This window comes from Canis lupus, chromosome 10 (genome assembly GCF_011100685.1).
Source record: "Canis lupus familiaris isolate Mischka breed German Shepherd chromosome 10, alternate assembly UU_Cfam_GSD_1.0, whole genome shotgun sequence".
NCBI lineage: Eukaryota > Metazoa > Chordata > Mammalia > Carnivora > Canidae > Canis > Canis lupus.
Genome location: NC_049231.1, coordinates 27536743 through 27556392, shown reverse-complemented (window position 1 = coordinate 27556392; position 19650 = coordinate 27536743). Strand labels below are relative to the sequence as shown.

General features: G+C 48.8%; 1 protein-coding gene across 6 annotated transcripts in view; it reads right to left on the bottom strand.

The window, feature by feature from the left end:
* Window positions 1-19650, bottom strand: part of PLA2G6 (phospholipase A2 group VI) — a 60192-nt gene that overhangs the window by 3381 nt on the left and 37161 nt on the right. For 5 of the 6 annotated variants that reach the window (XM_038550611.1, XM_038550610.1, XM_038550614.1 and 2 more), the window contains 6 exons: window positions 17036-17144; window positions 15559-15720; window positions 13623-13701; window positions 11076-11239; window positions 9188-9338; window positions 199-335 (listed from right to left, as the gene is read on the bottom strand). In XM_038550611.1, the coding sequence (XP_038406539.1) occupies window positions 199-335; window positions 9188-9338; window positions 11076-11239; window positions 13623-13701; window positions 15559-15720; window positions 17036-17144 (802 nt within the window). The remainder of the gene's footprint in view (window positions 1-198; window positions 336-9187; window positions 9339-11075; window positions 11240-13622; window positions 13702-15558; window positions 15721-17035; window positions 17145-19650) is intronic. The other variant, XM_038550615.1, reaches the window with a different exon arrangement.

Genomic DNA, 19650 nt, shown 5'->3' with positions numbered 1-19650 from the left:
GCAGCTGAGGGCCGCCGGGGGCCTCCCCTCACCTGCCTGAGGTGCGAGAGCCCCCCAGTTCTGCCTGCCTCCAGCTGACAGAGACTCGGGGCAGTGGCTGGGCTGGGGGTGCCGGGCAGCAGTCCTGCGAGCCCTCCCCTCCGCCCTGCGACCCCTCAGGCCCATTGTTTCCCGCGGACGCATCGACGTGGTTTTAACCTGAGGGCTGAGTTGGAGGCTTCAGGTTAATATTCTGGCTGAAACGAGGCTCCCGGACAGACTCCGGAGCCTCATAATTGCGGAAGAGGTGGAGTTCAGCAGGCTGCCGGTCAGACAGCGTCCCCGTCAGCATCACCCTGGAGAAAAACAGGGAGCAAGATAGCTAAGTCACTAACGCAGCCACCCTGAAAACCCACTTTGGTCATCTTCATCCAAATGACCGCAGGCCTTATCCTGGGACCCAGCAAGCCCGCTTCTGGGGACTCATCCTAAGCCGTCCTCATGTGTGTGAGATGAGTACACATAAATTTAACAGGTTTGTTAGAGCAAACCACTGGGAAGAATTGAAATGTCCATCAGCGGGATGGGCCAATGAGCTGCGGTTCCGCTACCCCAGGGGGTCTGTGTCACTGCAGAATGACCGAGGAAGCACTTGATGTACTGGTGGGTGGTGAGCAGCAAGGTTTAGGGTTAAATGCAAAAAGGTTTAAGACAGTGTGTGTAGTATGGCACCATTTACCTAAAAAACAAATCCCCCGAAACTGATGTACCTATTTGCCTGGTCAGAAGGACCCATGAGCTGCCTCTGGGACAGGGGACAGGTGGGTGGCTGCAGCTCACAGGCAGTAGGGTGAGACTTTTCACCACATCACCTTTGATTCCTCTTCAGTGTGTCACTGCCTGAGTCTATAACCTATTAAAGAAGACTCCCACTTTTCTCAAAAGACACAAATGTCCTCAAATACTGCAGGGAGTATAGACTGGCACAGCCCCCTTGGAAGCTAATATATACCAAGATCTTACAGATATTCCAGCTCTTTTGACTGATAATTCCATTTTGGAAAATCTATCCTAAAGGAATAATCTGAGCTACAAGAAGAGCTTCTTGCATAAAGCGTAATTTATTACAGTAAAAAATGAACTGATCTAAAAGTAGAGGGGTATCTAGCTGGCTCAGTCAGAAGAGCATGTGACTCTGGGTCTCAGGGTGGTGAGTTTGAGCCCCATATTGGGTATAGCGATTACTAAAACAAAAACAAAAACAAACAAAAAACTTAAAATAAATGGCAACAATAAAATGGTTAAGTAAATAAAATGATTTGCACCCATTCCAAATTATGCTAGCTGACTAACAAAGAAATATGTTTGTTATGTTGCAAAGAAAAAATATACAGGAAAGAGAACAAAAATTTTCTCTGCATAGGAAAAAAATACTAGTCTTCCATTTCTGGGAATACAGTGGAAAGCTTCTCTGAACAACCTTCCCACTGAACAAAAAATGAAATGAGGGGAAAAATATTTTTAAAAATCCTTAAAACATAGAAGACCAGGGGCGCCTGGGTGGCTCAGTTGGTTAAGCTCTGACTCTTGGTTTCAGATCACGTCATGATCTCAGGGTCATGAGATGGAGTTCCACACTGGGCTCAGTGCCCAGCAGGGGTCTGTTTGAGATTCTCTTTCTCTCCCTCTCCCTCTGCCCCTACCCCACTCCTGCCACTCTCTCTCTCTCTTTCTCAAATGAATAAATAAATCTTAAAAACAAAAACAAAAACAAAAAACAAAAAACATGGGGCTCCTGGGTGGCTCAGTTGGTTAAACATCAACTCTTGATTTGGGCTCAGGTCACGACCTCAGCGTCATGAGATCAAGCCTCGTTTTGACTCCATGCTCAGTGCAGGGTCTACTTGGGATTCTCTCTTTCCTTCTCCCTTCTGCCCCTCCTCTCACTCTCTTTCTCTTTATTTTTTTAAAAGATTTTATTTATTTATTCATGAGAGACACACACACACACAAAGGCAGAGACACAGGCAGAGGAAGAAGCAGGCTCCATGCAGGAACCCTGACGTGAGACTCGATCCCAGGACTCCAGAATCATGCCCTGGGCTGAAGGCAGGTGCTAAACCGCTGAGCCACCCAGGGATCCCCCTCCTCTTTAAAGAAATACATAAAATCTAAACAAAACAAAATACAAAAAAATTAGAAGACCTGATAAGATAGAAAGGAAATACCAGGGTAAGCTCTAAGAATAAGCAAGAATCCATAGAGGTAAGTGGAGCACAGACCCAGGTCTGACCTGAGGCAGATACTAAACTCAGTAAATTAGAGCTTCAGTATTGATGACCCAATAAGATCAGGGGAACAAAAGTCAAAGCCCAGGTACCACCAAAGGTTCAGGGTTTAATGTAAATTTGAGCTTTAGTACTGATGACCTCATGGGGCCAGGGGGACAAACAAGTCAAAGCCCAAGGTGTTACATTAGATTGGAACCCAAAAAAACCATACTCTTGAATAAGGGTAAACCAGAAATAAACCTGCCCCTTTCTCACCCCAGAGGCTGTAAGGAAAGTTGCCCTGGCACTGGATGAAAGAGAGAGAGAAAAAAAATCCCTGAAAATGTATAACCACAAGCTAACTATTCTGTAGATTTACAGTCTACATTTATATCACCTGGGGGAAATCCCAAACCTTCAAGTCAAGAATTTAAGGGGTCCTAGATGGTAGGATACCTACGTACCTGGAAGAGACAACACAAAACACTCTGGAGGAAGATATTCTCATTCTAGGCCTCAAAAAATCTGCACATATTATTTTTCAACACTAAGGAAGAGCACACAATTAAAAGGCAGTAGGGGTGGGGGATGGGCAGCAAACAATGAAATAAAACATCATAAATGAGGGATGTCTGGGTGGCTCAGCAGTTGAGCGTCTGCCTTTGGCCCAGGGCGTGATCCTGGGATCCGGGATCAAGTCCCACATCAGGCTCCTGGTAGGGAGCCTGCTTCTCCCTTGGCTTATGTCTGCCTCTCTCTGTGTCTCTCGTGAATAAAGAAATAAAATCTAAAAAAAAAAAAATCATAATGATTTCATCATAAATGAAAACAAATATAAACCAACAAAAACAGAAAAACATACCTACATAGACTGCATATATTTGAGTCCTTAAACAAAGATGATAAAACAGCTATGCTTATAATGTTTAAAGACATCAAAGGCAAACATGATAAAAATCTTCAAGGAGTAAGAAACTGTAAATAATGACCTATTTGAAGATTTGAAGAAGAACCAAAGAGTACTTCTAGAAATTAAAACAATTTTTTAAAATAGAATTTTACCAAATCAATGGTTGTTTTCAATGGAATATTAGATAAAGCTAAAGAGAGAATGAGCGAGTTGAAAAATAGTTAAGAAGAAATTGTCTACAATGTAACATGGAGGGAAAAATGATAGAATATATGGGAGAAGTGAAAAGACATGGAAGACAGAAAAGGTCTACCATATATTTAATTGGAGTTCCAAAAGGAGAAGAGAGAAAATTAGGAAGAGGCAAATGTTGAAGAGATAACAACTCAGGCTCCCAGAACTGAAGAATCTTTGGAACAATCCAAAGATTCAAAACTAATAAATCCCATGCAGGATAAACTGGAAGTAATTCATATCTAGATATGTCATAGTATAATGGTAAAACACCAAAAGCAAACACATAAATAAAAACATCCAGAGAAAAAAGATCAATTACTTTCAAAGCAGTAACAGAATGAAATTGACTTTGCAAGTGTGACAATGGACTGATATCTTGCATGTTCCCGAAGAAAATCATCAGTATAGAATTTTTAAAAAAGATTTTATGTATTTATTCATGAGAGATACATAGAGAGAGGCAGAGACATAGAAAGAGGGGGAAGCAGGTTCCCTGCAGGGAGCCTGATGTGGGACTCGATCCAGGATGGTGGGATCACGACCTGAGCCAAAAGCTTGTGCCCAACCACTGAGCCACCAAGGTGTCCCATCAGTCTAGAATTCTATACATAGCAAGAATCATAAGAAAATAAAACTATTTTCAAAAATTCTGCTGGCAGAGAATTCTCCATTGGCAGACCTTCTCTAAGGTAAAGTCAAAAGACTATACTTCAGGCAGAAGGAAAGTGGTCACAGATGGAAGTTTGAGATGCAATAAAGACTGTAGAACAGGGATCCCTGGGTGGCTCAGTGGTTTAGTGCCTGCCTTCGGCCCAGGATGTGATCCTGGAATTCCAGGATCGAGTCCCACATCAGGCTGCTTGCATGGAGCCTGTTTCTCCCTCTGCCTGTGTCTCTGCCTCTCTCTCTCTCTCTCTTGAATAAGTAAATAAAATCTTAAAAAAAAAAAAAAGACTGTAGAAAAAGTGAGACATGCCTATACATACACATATGCATACACACACACACACACACACACACACACACACACACCCAGTGTGCTGGAGCCAGCTCATACAGCTTGTAGGAACCTATTGCTAAATCCTGCAAGGTGATTGTTAAATGGTTGGTAACTTGAAATTGGCCACTAGGGGTATTTATACCATGGGAGTTAGTGAATACTGTAAATCAGGGCTTCTTCCTCTGGAGGCCTGGTTTACCAGCACACTAGTGGACAAATCTAAACAAAAACTGGCTTTGAAAGATAGTAATAATGTCTTGCGAGCTTAAAAAATACAAGATAGACTTAAATATAGGAAAACACTTGGAGATATGATGGAATTAAATAATTTTAAAAGCCTTGATTATCTGAGGAGAGGGTAATGGTAACAATTAAATTTAGGCTTTCGTAAGTTAAGCATGCACTAAGAAAAAATTGAGTGCACAAATTTCAAACTATGGGAGGAACTATAATGATCAAAATTATTCAGTAATTCTAAAAGAAGGCAAGTAAGAGAAAAGAAATGCAGAAAAAAAAAACAGGCTGTCACATATCATCCCAAATATATCAGTAATTATGTAAATATAAATGGACCAGCCATATAAACTATTAGATTAAGCACAGGAATCTTCTATAGTCACATCAATCAACTAAATCAGACTCTACTAGTTAAATTAAGTCAATATATTACTGTGCATTTAAAACCTATAAATGGACTAAATGCTCTAGGTAAGAACAAAGAGGACAGATTAGATTAAAAAACAAATCCAACTATAGGCTATTTACAAAAGATTCATGTAAAACATAAGGACTTGGGACGCTTGGGTGGCTCAGTGGTTGAGCATCTGCCTTTGGCTCAGGTCGTGATCCAAGGTCCTGGGATTGAGTCCCACATTGGGCTCCCCGTGGGGAGCCTGCTCTCCCTTTGCCTATGTCTCTGCCTCTCTCTGTGTCTCTCATGAATAAATAAATAAAATCTTTTAAAAATAAATAAATAAAACATAAGGACTCAAGAAGGTTGAGTTAAACGGTGAATACCGATATGCCATATAAATATAACCATGTCATATAAATATAACCAAAGAAAGCTGGTGTCTCTGTATTGGCAATCAGGATAAAATGGATTTAAAGCAAAAGGCATTCCTAGAGATAAAGACAGCTACTTCATAATAATTCCAGTCACCAGAAAAATATATAAACATTTAAATATATGGGGCACCTGGGTGGCTCAGTCAGTTAAGTATCTGACTTCAGCTCAGGTCATGATCCCGGGGTCCTGGGATCAAACTCTGCATCAGGCTCCCTGAGCAGTGGGAAGTCTGCTTCTCCCTCTACCCCCTGTTCATGCTTTCTCTCTCTCAAATAAATAAATAAATTCTTTTTAAAAAAATAAATAAAATCTTAAAAAAAAAAAAAAAAAGAAGAAATCCCAGAGACAGAAAACAGAATGGAATGGTGGTTGCCAGGACTGGGGGATCGAGGGTAGAATGGAAGAGTGCTTAAGGGGAATAGAGTTTCAGTCTTACAGGATGATAAAGTTTGGGGGGTCAGCTGTGTGCCAGCGTGAATGTACCTACCACTTAATCAACTGTACTTAAAATGGTTTAGATGGTAAAGTTTTTATTTTTTTAAGTTTTTTTTTAAATTTTTATTTATTTATGATAGTCACACAGAGAGAGAGAGAGAGGCAGAGACACAGGCAGAGGAAGAAGCAGGCTCCATGCACCGGGAGCCCGAAGTGGGATTCGATCCCGGGTCTCCAGGATCGCGCCCTGGGCCAAAGGCAGGCGCTAAACCGCTGCGCCACCCAGGGATCCCTAGATGGTAAAGTTTATGTTATGTGTATTTTACCACAATTAAACACGGTTAAATAAATAAATAAATGGTATCGCTAAAAATGTATAATTTATAGTAGCACAAAACCCAGGAAGTATCTACCTGAACAGATAAAAAACCACCAGTGTGTTAGATCTCTATAGAGAAAACCGTAAAACTGCACTGAGAAACTTTAAGCAACTGGAATGTTTTACTATAATCTCCAATTGGGAGGCTCAGCATTTTCAGAGGCCATTCCTCACCCCTCCCTCCCAAAATAAGCTTACAGATTCAAAATAATCTTTATCTAAATCACAGCAGGATGTGATTTTCTGTAGAACTTGACAATCTGATGCTACCATTTATGTAGAGCCTTAATAGCAACAAGTAACCCCGGCACAGCACTTCTGCATGCCAGTGCCTTCTTTCTTTATTTTTATTTTATTTTTATTTTTTTAAGATTTTATTTATTTACTCATGAGAGACACAGAGAAAGAAGTAGAGACACAGGCAGAGGGAGAAGCAGGCTCCATGCAGGGGACCCGATGCAGGATTCGATCCCAGGACTCCGGGATCATGCCCTGAGCCAAAGGCAGACACTCAACCACTGAGCCACCCAGGCATCCCTCTTTCTTTCTTTTTTTAAAACATATTTATTTATTTAAACAATCTCTACACCCAATGTGGGACTCGAACTCATGACCCCAAGATGAAGCGTCGTCGCATGCTCCTCTGACTGAGCCAGCTTCAGACGCCCCACCAGGAGCTTTCTAAGTGCTTTATAAATGCTAACTTTTTTCCTCCTCATGAAAACCCCAGGAGGCGGGCACTATGTTATTCTCCCATTTTTGAGAAGAGGACATTTCAAGGCACTTGATCCTGACCACTTCGGTACAGTGCCTCCAAGAACAACCATCATACCCTCGAAGACCGACAAGGTGGGAGCCCCTGCTGTCCCAGATACCGAGACTTGTCACAAAGCTGAGGAGCAGAGCCCTGTGGTCTGCGCACAGAACAGAACCCAGTCAGACACCACTGCGCAAGGACCTCCAACCCACTGCTTGCAGATGCCAGGCCTGCAGACAGGGAGGGGAAGACAGACGTCTTCACAGGTGAGGCTGGAGAAACTGGTTACTCATGTGGAAAACATGAAATTGGGTCTCCCCTGATACAAAACTGAATTCTGGGTTGATAAAGACCTAAATGTGAAAGACAGATCTAGAGATTTCTGACTTGATGGGAAAATCATTTCCCGCCTCAGGCTAAGAAAGGGTTCCTGAACGAACATAAGCACAAACCATAAAAAGAAAAACATAAATTCTACTTTAAGAACATCCATTCATCAACAAAACGCTGTGAAGAGAATGAAAATACAAGCCGTGGAGTGGGAGGAAAGATTCAAAATCTATATACCCATCAAAGGACTAGTTTTCAGAATATAAAAAAGATCACTAAGAAGCCTCTTGGAGGGGTACCTGGGTGACTCAGTCTAAGGTTAAGCCTCTGACTCTTGATTTCTGCTCAGGTCAAGATGGCAGGATCCTGGGATTGAGCCCTGCATGGGGCTCCACGTGGAGTAGGGAGCCTGCTAGAGAGTCTCTCTCTCCCTCTGCCCCTCCCCCCACTCTCTCACCCTAAAATATATAAATGAATCTTAAAAAAAACAAAAACAAAAACAAGCCTCTTAACCCCTTGGGGTTGTGGGTTTGAGCCTCATGTTGGGTGTAGATTACTTAAAAATACAATACATACATACACAAATGCCTTTTAACCCCCAAATCACACAACCCAATTTTACCAAAAGAGGAAATGCAAATAGCCTTTAAAACATATAAAAAAGGTGGGGTGCCTGGATGGCTCAGTCGGTTAAGCATCCGACTCTTGATTTCAGCTCAGGTCATGATTTCAGGGTCCTCACAATGGATGTGGAGACTGCTTGAGATTCTCCCTCTGCTCCTCCCATCCCTCAAGAAAGAGAGAAAGAAAGAGGGAGTGGAGGGAAGGAAAGAGAGAGAGGAAGGAAGGAAGGAAGGAAGGGGGGGAGGGGAGGGGAGGGAAGGGGAAGGGGAAGGGGAAGGGGAAGGGGAAGAGGAAGGGGAAGGGGAGGGAGATAAGCTAGAATCAGATCCAGGAGGAAATCCACTTCACACCAGTCGGGAGAGCAGCTCCCCAGGCTGCAGGGCAGGAGCCACAAAGGAGCTAGGGACGTGCTCAAGGGGCTTTTAGACTTGGCTGGTGGTTATGTGGGCGTTTAGAATTATTCACTGAACTGGTTTATGTACTTTTCTGAATGTATGTTCTATTTCACCATTTAAGAGAGAGAAAATGTCTAGGATAAAATACACAAAAATGTTTTTAAAATGTTTTACCACTCGAATGATAATTTTCCTCCTTTTTACTTTCTGTATTTTCCCCATTTTCTTAAAAGACTAAATCTTATTCTTAAATAAAAGAAAAAGAAAAAAAAGCTTTATTATGAAGAGAGAGAGATCCTCCCTAAGCCACTAGGCCTCGCTCACACATCACCACCTCCAGGAAGCTTCCCCACTCCTACCACTACCACCTTGCCCTCAGCCCTCAGTGTGCACACCCTCCCTCCCTCCCTCCCTCCCTCCCTCCCTCTCTCTCTCTCTCTCTCTCTGTTAGCTCATAAATGCCCAGCTTCTCAACACTCTGCTCCGAGGCAGACACTGGGCCAGATTTTGGGGGTAGAGAAAACAGGCAGCCCTGTGCTTGTGTCAGGGACCTCACATCCAATTCCGGGCTGGGGAGGGCTGCAAAGCAGTAGCAGTCTATAGGCTCTTCTAGAACTTCTCAAACACCTTGCATGGCTGTCATTTTTCAGGTTGCTTATCTCCCAACCAGATTTGCAAATGGCTCACCACCCTTTCCACCTGGTGGTGGCCCGCTGCGCACCCCACGCTCCCCCCCAACCCCAAACAGCGGGAGGGCCACCCAGCTAGAGCCACAGCCTCAGTGCTCCCACTGAGCACTTACTTGGGTTTCTTGACGTCTGTCATCTTGGTGTGCTCCCCAAACTCGCGCTTCAGGAACTCCTCTAGGGGCCCTGACTCGTAAGGCCGCGAGCCCCGGAACACCTCATCCTTCATGCGAAAGTACACACCCCGCATGTAGGCCATGGACTTGCCTAGAAACAAGGTGGGGGGGACATGAGGGCCAGGCCCTGACTGACAGCTGCAGAAATGCAGGCCAGCAGTGGCAGGGGGAGGGTGGCAGGAGGGGACCAGATTCACTCGGGCACTTAACCAAGCTGTGGCTCCCAGGGCCTCTCTTCTACCAACTACCCACAGAGGCAGAGATTCCCTAGGGCAGCCCCGAGGCTCTGTACTTAATTCTGTATTTCCAATTTTGTATTGTCCTTAAGAAGGGCCCTGAAAGTGTAAGAGCTTATAAATCTAATCTAGATCTACCCTCCTTGGGCTCAGAATAGAAGGACCAGGGGCACCTGGGTGGCTCAGTGGTTGAGCATCTACCTTAAGCTCAGGTCGTGATCCCAGGGTCCTGGGATCAAGTCCTGCATCAGGCTCCCTGCATGGAGCCTGCTTCTCCCTCTGCATGTGTTTCTGCCTCTCTCTCTGTGTGTGTGTGTGTCTCTCATGAATAAATAAATACTTAAAAAAAAAAAAAAGGACCAGCTCCATCCTGTGGGCCCCTGAGGACAGACATGGTCAAAGGGGCAGGCTGCACCCCACGGAGAGGCTGCCCAGCATGGCTCACCACTTCACCAGGGGGCTGTTCTCAGGAAAGGCTGAACTAGGTGACTTCTCAAATCCCTCCATAGTCGCCCAAGAGTGTGAAGAAGGAAGTAATCCTTCCTGGAGGAGGCTAGGACCTCTGCCCCCAGAATTTATACCCCACTGGGCAGAGGCAGATCCAAGATAGCTTTTCTCTCCTGGAAGGCAGGAACTGGAGACCAGAGAGGGCATGTGGGGCCCCTGAGGCCAGAGGAGGAAAGTCCCAGCAGATTGCCGCCTGATAATCCTCTTCCCAGTGCCCCAAGGGACTTTGTCCTTGGCCACCTCCTGGCCTGGCTGCCGCACAGCCCTGACACTTGAACTGCTGGGCCAAGGCCTCCTCACACAGCGAACACCTGGATGCCTGCAGCTCCCCCATGGGACTGGGGCTCCCTGAGCTGGGGCGTGCACCTGACGCAGCCCCATGACCCCACTGCCCAGCACAGGCCAGGCCTTCAGACCTGGGTGTGTGTGTGTGCTAAAGAGCCTGGAGTCTCCAGGCATTGGGGCAGGAATGGCAGGTCAGGGAGGCTGAGGCAGAGGACAGTTCTTGCCTGGGTGGTAGCTGGCTTTAGGGACCCCGCGCCCCAGGCAGCATCATGTAGCCCGGACAGCTCCACAAAGGGGATGTTGCTTGAGTAGAGACAAGAACTACCTAGAAGCTGTCTGGTTAAGTGAGATGCCCCTGTCACCTCTGCAAAGCTGTGATGCATAGGTGCCCTGTGGCCTCAGGAAGGGGTGGGCTGGGTGTCTAGAGAACTGCCCTAACCCCGGCAACCCCATGGCTGGACTACATCACTTTGGGTGACCTCTCCCACCATGGCCTTAATTTCCTGTGGGTAAAACCAGTCATGCTGACTGGGGCTCTGGCATTCTGTGACTCCGTGGCTCCTCTATCCAGAGACCACCCACTCCATCCATGGAGGTCAGGGTACCGAGCCCTAGCCCACTCCCCAGCCCTTCTCTTTCCAGCCTCATACCCCAACATCCTCAGCCACCCCACAAAGGGCTTTCAGGAAAAAACAGCTTTCTTCACAAAGCTCTGAAAATAACCTGAGTCCAATTTGAGGGCAGATCCCGAGACTCCCCCGTCATGTCCCCCACACCCCCACCTAGGGGGCTGCCCTCACTGTGCAGAATGGCCAGGGCCAGGATGCCCCCCGTGCTGGTCCCCGCCACCCAGTCAAAGAGATCCTTGGTGGCAACGCCCGAGGCCTTCTCGATGGCGATGAGAAGCTGGATGATGACAAGGCCCTTCACGCCCCCTCCGTCCAGGCAGAGCAGGTGGTCATGGCTGTGGTGGAGACAGCAGCAGGAGAGAAGAGGCTCCCGTTACAGGAGCCTGCGTCTGTGAGCGAGTCAAGACCAGGCCCCATGGAGCTCGCTGCCACTGGGGCTTTGGTGGGGAGGCAGGAGCACAGTCAGTAAAGGAATTAAAGTATAGTATTTCAGGAGGGGGAAAATGCAATGAACAATAAAGGAAAGGTCAGGTGCCTCCTTAGGGGATGGCTGGGTCTGTGTCCAATCGGTTTTGGTCAGGTCTGGATTCCCAGTCTCAGGCCTGCCCGGAAGCAGGTGCTTACGAAAAGGCTGAATTAAACAAGGCTGGAGAAAGGGCCGGTATCCTGCAGCCGGCCAGGAAGGGTGGTGGAGAGGGTGAGGACCCTCCTCCCAGGTGGAAGAAGCAGGGGAGGAAGGCGGCAGGGAGGAAGGACCACCTCTGTGCCAGGAGCTGCGAGGTGCTTTCCTCCAGCATGAATTCACATAAATGTCCCAAACCCCTTCGAAACAGACACTCCCTGCTACCTCTGTGCACATCCATGAAGGAATGAAGCTCAGAGGTGAGCTGACCACCCAGAGTCACCAGATTGGCACCTGATGCGGCCGAGCCCGCCCTGGGGTCGGCTGACTCCTGAGTCACCTGCTCCACAACATGCCCTGACGCGTCTCCCTCGGCCCTGCCATGCCCAGCTCCCTGCCTTGGGGAAGGCTCTCACAGTCTGTGCTCAGACCTGGAAGCTTCCTTCTGGTCTCCTCATCCTTCCATCTGAGCTTAAATGTCACTGCTGGGAGAAGCCTGCTCTGATGCCATCAGCACCCTCCAGCTGAGCTTGCTCCTCCTCCACCCACTTCCTTGGTGTAGAGCACTTCTCGCTGCCATAAGCAAGCGCTTTTGTTCCCCTGGCCACTATCTTTCTCCCGCCCAGGATGGGATGGAAGCTCCCCAAGGGCAGAGACTGGCTCTGCTCCGCGCACTGCCGCATATCCAGGGCACTCAGGAGGTGCCAACACACAGCTGGAAAATGAAGGAGGCCTGGGTGGCCCTCCTCCGGGGCCCCCTGTCCTCCTGGACCAGCTGCCCAGCCCTGCACAAGCCCAGAGGGTGGCAGGGGGAGCTGGGCTGTCACCGGTGGCCCGCAAGGACCCCTGACCAGGGAGGCCAGAGCAGATGTGCGAGAGGCCCTGAGGATGTGGGGCTTACAACAGAGCCATCGATGCAGACGCAGCAAGGCAGAGCTGTGTGGCTAACAGACCTTGGGGGGGGAGTCCCCCATAGGGGTGCTCTGATTCTCGCCTCAGTCCCACCTGCAGGGAGGGGTACTCCACTGGTGCGAACTACCCTGGTCCTGCTGGAGAATCTGCCTCCTCTTCTCTTACTGGCCAGGACAGGTCAGTCCTCCCTCTGGTACCTTCCTCAGCCCCTGGGCAGGTGTATGGGTGTGTGTGTGGGATGTAGGTGTGTGTGTGCCCACGTGCATAGGCACACAGGAGGTACAGTGCACGGGAACAACCAGAACGCTGATGGGGCAGGGGCACCTCCAGGGCACATGCTACGGGGGTGGCCTTGGAAACCAGTGGGACCTACCAAGGGGAAGCCAACCCTCCAGGCAAGGAGAGGTAGAGCCACCTGTTGCCCTGCGTGGCCCTAGGGGCGGGGGCTGTGTCTGCTGACTGGAGGGCTTTCTGTGCACGGCAGGCACCAGAGATGCAGCCCAGAGAGAGCCTGTGGCAGCAGGAAGGGCATGAGCTCGGGAGACCTGGGCTAGAGCCTCTGCTCTGCTGCTCACTGTGACCTTGAGCAGGTCACTTCACCTCTTAGGGACTCAGGTCCTGCATGGGCAAAACAAGGGTCCTGATCCCTCCCCAGGAAGGCTGTTAGGAGCATGCCATAGTAAGACCCAGAGGACAAGCAAGCGGCTCTATTACGAAAGGGAGAAGAGAGAGAGGCCGTGCTGGCAGGCACTGCTTCTGAGCCCCTCGCACTGTCCTCAAGGACCAAGGCTTCTTTGTACCCATTACCCAGGCCTGCCTCTGAGAATGGGCCCGGGTACACAGCAGGTGCTTGGGAAGTCAGCCCACCCACAAGCTCTGCGGAGGGAAAGGGGCAGGGCAGACCCAGGGGGAAGCGGGCTCAGCATCACTGAGGGGATCTGGGTGATCTTCCCCAACAAACCAGGACTAGGTCAGGAGGGACAGGACTGCAGTCACCTCTGTCATGTGACCTCGAGCCTGCGAGGTCATGGATGAAAGAGCGGGCCCAGGGTCTCTGAAGACCCAATCCTTTCACCGTGAACTACTTCACAGGGCTGTGGTGTGGACTCGGCGGAAGCCCCGAGCTTGCTGGAGGGCAGCAGGCAGAGGCCTTGTACATGGGGCTCCCTCCCTCCTCCACTTACGTCCGCTTCTCATCCCTCATGGAGCTCAGGATGAACGCCGGCTTCCGGGACCGGGAGATTTGCACGATGTCCTGTAGTTCTGCGAGGCACAGGGCAGGGGTGGGCTGGGGCCACGCGGGTGCCAGGCTCCCACCATCCCACAGGCCCTGAGAGAAAATCTGGGGCTATGCCCTCCTCCCTACTACCCTACCCCTAGCAGGAGCACCTGCCTCCTGCTGCCAGAAGGGCTCTTTGTCCTAGGACACAGCCGTGCCAGAGGCCACCAGGCCCTTGGGGTGAAATGGGCTAGAATGCAGAGGGGTGCCCACTGCTCTGGGAAGCACCCGTCCTGCCCCGCCAGCTCCCAGGCCTTCCTCCCAAAGTCCTGAAGCACAAGCACCCCTGCCATGCCCTGTGCTTTCCAGTTTACAGAGCATGTTCTCATGCAACAGGCAAGCAGAGCCGCTGACAACCACCATCACCAGAATCCTTATTCCCAATTTACACATGAGGCTCAAACAGGTTTATACAGCTGACTCGTCCGAGGTCATTTATCCCAAAGGCTGAGTCTGGACACTCCCTGAGGTTTAAATCCACAAGTGGAGGGAGATAACCAACCCCCCTCCAGAGGCTGCTCATCCTGATCCCAGGTCTGGAAGCTTCCTCTGCGGCCTCTCAGACCAGCTGCACCCACCACTCTCTTCATGTTCTCCTCTGTGCCTGAAACCCCACCCTTGCTCGGCCACCCAATGGGCTGGCTGCCCTCCTGACAAGCAGCCGGGCCCCATGTGCCTGGCGCAGCACGGCCACGTCATCTGGATTCTGCTGGGCACTCCCCACCACTGTGCAGAGCCTAGAAGCAGCAAAGCAGGAAGGCAGGCTGCAAGGCAGTGTGCTTCCCCCTCACCAGGGCAAGTGGCCAGAGGGTGGGCGAGATAAGCGGGAGACTAGCCAGGAGAGGCAGTGGACAGAGTGCCAGGGAGAGGGTGGTAAGGCTGGGCGTGTGTGACTGGGCATGCAGCTGGGAAAGGAAGGTACTAGAGCTACAGCTAATGGGGCTCGGCGGGCTCTGTAGCCCTCTAGGCCCAGGGCATTACCCATCTGACGCCGCGCCCCAGGCCCACCATCCAGCCTGGCTTGGGTGACGGCCTGCCTGTAAAATTGAGAGATAAAGATGGGGTGGGAGGGCAGGGCCTGCATGGGCATGGGCAGGGGCAGAGAGGGACAGAGCCAGAAGGTCAAACTACGGCTTCTGGCTCTGCCTCCCTGACCCCAGGCTAGGCTGGGCTAGCCTGGCTAGACGTGCTGGTCTGCTTCCACAGCTTGCCAAGGATTGGTGTCTGACTGCCCTGGTCAGAGGATTCTGATATCAGAATAGCCTAGGGCCCTGGTTTGGCCAGCCCACAAAAAGCACACATAAGGGACCCCATCTGCTTGAGGGCCACCTCCACGGGGACCAAGGACACAGGGGCAGATGCAGGCTGCCTGGCCACATTCAAAAACCTGTAGGTCACAAAGGGGTCAGCAGGGGACATACAGGCCCCAGACCTAACAGAGTCCACAGCATGGCAGAAACACTCCTCACTGGAGCCAGAGGGCCAGGGGCTCTGGGTCTCCCAGCAGCCCTCATCACTGCCCACCCTGAGTGGGCAGGGCACAAGAAGAGGCCATGCAAGTGCACACCTCATGGGTGCCCTGCAGATGCCCAGACCTAAGACCATGCTGAGGGCATTCTCCCAGGGGACATGGACTGTGGGCCATTAGCTGGTGGGCCCCCAGGCCTCTGGGCTCTGTGGGTGTCTGGCTGCCTCCAGAGGCTGACAAATCCTGCCCCATCCTTCCTTGTTCCCTTTGATAACTTCTACCCTGGACCCTGTTTCCTTTGGATCAGGACTGCTCTGATCCCAGCACCTAGGGACCAGTTGGAGAGGAGGAGCATGGCAGGGGAGAGGCCTACCTAGGTTGTTTAAGCTGATCGGCGGGGGCTGAGATCTTTCCAGGGAGGAGGACTGATGTGTCGTAGTGGAGCACTGCTCCGAGGGGGCCCCGTGGGTAAGTGGGAGGCGGTAGTCGGCCCCTACGGTTCTCAGCAGAGTTAAGAGCGTCTTCCTGGTGACAACTAGTCATGGTTTGGGGTGGGGGAGATGGTACAGGATCACAAATGATGTCAACATGCATGTGAGAGGCCCCTCCTTTCCACACATGGTCCCTTCTCTTATCTACCAGGTGGCCTGGGTATGTAGGGGAACTGGGTACCCCGGAGGCCCAACCCCACCCTGGCAAGACATACTAACTCCAGTCTGTTACAGCCAAATAGCTTCCTGGGGCCTAGGAAGGCACAGAGGTCGACTACAGAATATGGAAGGAAGTCAAGGTTGCCCAGTTCGAGTATTTGGGGACCCCCTTTTTCCCCTCACTTCCAGTCAAGAAAACTGGACTCCCGGGCACCTGGGTGACTCAGTCGGTAAAGCATCTGCCTTCGGCTCAGGTCATGATCCCAGGGTCCTGGGATTGAGTCCTGCATCAGACTACCTACTCACTGGGGAGCCTGCTTCTCCCTCCCCCTCTGCAACTCCCCCTGGCTCATACTTATTCTGTCTCTCTCTGATAAATAAAATCTTAAAAACAAACAAACAAACAAAAAACAAGATTGGGCTTAATTGTATCTAATATAAGTTATTTTTAAAAATCTAATTAAGAAAGGAAAAACAGGACTCGCCTCTCTGTTCAAGCAATTCTCAAAACTGCTGAATGGAGGGTCCTTTCCAGAGCTCAAAAGGGACCAGCCAGCCTGGGGGCATTTGCCCTCCTCTAATGAATAGGATAACTAAAAAGGATGCCACAAGTAGCGCACACATGTGCACTCGCACGCTATCAACTACACACCCACAGCAACCTCCCCAGCTCCCCAAAACCCCCTGAAGGGGGCCCAGGCTTCTACTGAGGATGATCTGTGGATCTGTGTTTTCCAGCTCTGATGCCAAGGCTCACCAAGTGAACATGCAGTGCGTGCAGCATGCGTGTGTGCACAAGGGCATGCATGCATACTTGTGTGGCACAGTGCATGCATCAGCCCTCAGTTGTTCCTGCAAGTGGTTCCACCCATGAACTCTTTAGGAATGAGGAACTGGCTAATGCTAGTACGTATCCCACCCACCTCCCTGGGAGTCTAGGCACTCTGAGGTAGGATGGGAAGAAGACATCGGTTTGGCAAACCCCTTCGTGGGTTCCACCCACTGGTTATGGCCCTTTTTCTTAGGCAAAGAAAACTTCCCCTCTCAGCCCCCCAGGTGTTCCTGGAAACACTAGGCAAGAAGCAAGGGAAAGGTGGGTACAGACAGGATGCTGGTGCCTGATGGCTGGGACCACCCTCCTCCCAGCGCAGGCACCCACCCACCCCTGCCCAACTCTAGTCAGGAGTGCAGGGCACTTACGTTTGCTGATCTTGGAAGCTATGGATGCAGGAGTCTCCCCAAAGTCATTTGGGGTGTCTACCTCTGCTCCAAACACAATGAGGGCCTTGATCATCTCCACATTATCTTTCTGTTGGGCATGGAGTAAGGGGAAAATACGACAGCTCAGGAAATGAAGGAAAAAAGGGTGCCAGCCTCTTTCACTTTGCCCATCAACTCGGTGGGCCTCTTCTGGGCCTGGGAGAAGATGCTAGAACCCTTTGGGTCCCCCACCCACCTAATAACCCAGGAAGAAGCTGGAAGTGACTCACCCCAGACCCCAGACCCACCAGCAACTTCTCAGAGGAAGCAACGCATCTATGACCCCTGCCCCAGGAGCCCCAGGGACAGCTGCTGATCACTTCCAGGAGCAGCAGCAAGGGATGAGCAAGGAGAGGGAAGGCTGTCTTGTCCATCATAGCTAGGGTGCCATCTGTGAGGGGTAACTGAGCACATGTCCTCCCTGATGGCGGCCTTCTTTCCATGGGGCACCGTGCATTTAACATTTGGCAACTGGGCAGAGGGGCGATGGACACGGTTTCCGAGAACAAACCAATACTCTGGCTACCTGGAGACCGGAGCTCTGGTCTTACCACCTCCCTCTTCCCCGCGGCCTAATTCCCTTGCCTAGAGAATGAAGAGATGGGTTTAGAATGCAGTTTTCCAAATAGTGGTTCATATACATTAGGACTGAGATGAGCACGAGTATGCATGCATGCTTGAATCATCAGTTACGAATTTCTGTTTTGGTTGCCTTTCTTTTGTGTCACTGGTTTGCCATTTTCAGTAGTGACAAAACACTTCCTTTGAAATAAATTTAAGTAAGTTTAAAAGCAAACCAACTTAAAGAAATGATTAAGGATGTAATTATAAAAGTGATTCATGAATGTGCCAAAGACTGTGAGGCTGATCTGCAAGGACCCAAAGTATGGGCAACAAGAAACAACAGCAGTTTTCAAAATGCCATCTGTGGTTCCCATGAACATGTGAGACCCTCCAGAAGGTTCATGAGGTTCAAACTGTTTTCATAGGAGCGCCTGGCTGGCTCAGTTAGAAGAGTGTGCAGCTCTTGATCTCTGGGTCTTGAGTTCGAGCCCCATGTTGGGTTGGGCATACAGATTACTTAAAAAAAAGAAATAAACAACAACTTGCTTTCACAAAAAAAAAAAAAAATCAAGATGTTTGCTTTTTGCATTGTATTGACTTTTGCACCAATGGTGTATGAACAGTGATGGATAAAGCTGCAAGACAGCAGCACCAAACTACTACTCACTGTGGTTTTCCTCTCTGCCACTTGTTCACAATAAGAAATCAACCAATTAATTAAAAAGCCAATTTCCCTGAGGAATGTCTTTCATGAAGCAGTAATAATTAATTTTATTAAATTTTGACATTGTCTACTCTGTGTCATAATATAGAGAGAAAGCACAGGCATTTCTGTGGCATATTAAAGCACAACCATTATCTTGAGGAAAAGCATGGGTGCAATTGTTTGAGTTGTGAGCAGAGTCATGCTTTTTTTCTTGGAATGCCATTTTTACTTGAGATCACGACTGACGAACGATGATGGGCCAGCCATGCGTATTCAGAAGACATGTTCTCAAAAATGAATGCAGTGAGTCTAGCACTTCAAGAAAAACAACTGACAATATTTTGTGCCAATGTTAAAATTCAAGCTTGCAAACAAAAATGGGAATTCCAGAACACTTGTATATGCCATGACGGGCTTGACAGTTTCCCAACACTGAGAGACTCTTCTGATGAGATCTGTGGGGATATTTACAAATGTGGGGTTTGATACCGTAGAATGAAATGGGTCAACATCTCTATACATATACACAGTGAGACAATATTTTCCAAGGATGACCTGAAATCATGCGTGGTTTACATAAAAGATCCATGTGAGTACAAAAGATACTAATGGAACCAAGTGTTTAGTGTAACAAGTGTGAAGAGTTCATGGAGATGGTTAAGGGCCCACTTGGAATTGACTTGTCAGAAACTCCCTTGTCCAGTTCTGGTGCACTGAAGAATATTCATGATTCTCTGAAAAGGTGCAACTGTGTATCTTTTCTAATGACATAACTATGTGAGACCAGACTTTCTTCAAGTCCTCCAACATATATTCAATAACATATTGCAACACAATAAATGTAGCGAAAGACTGGGAGAATCAATATGTCTTCCTTGAAGCCGAGCATTAAAAAGATTCACAAAAATGTAAAACGAGGCCAACTCTTCTCAATTATTTTTTGTTTCAGAAAATATAATTGTTTTTCATAAAAATGTTATTTATTTTGGTTAGACTGTGCTTGGTGAATTGCTATTTTTAAGTGAATTAATATTTTGAAAAGTGCTTGCTTTTAATCTCCAATCTAATAAATATAGATGGATACAATCCATGTAGAAGAAAAATCTTTGGGATCTTCAATACCACATAGACCCAAAATTTTGATAACTGATGAACTAGATCATTCTAAGGGCTCATTCAGTGCTAAAAATGGCCACAGTTTTATTTGCAGTTTCCACCTCCCAGGCAACAGTGTCTCTGCCACAGCTATGGCCTTTGGTATAAAGCAGGATATCTTTGAGTGTGT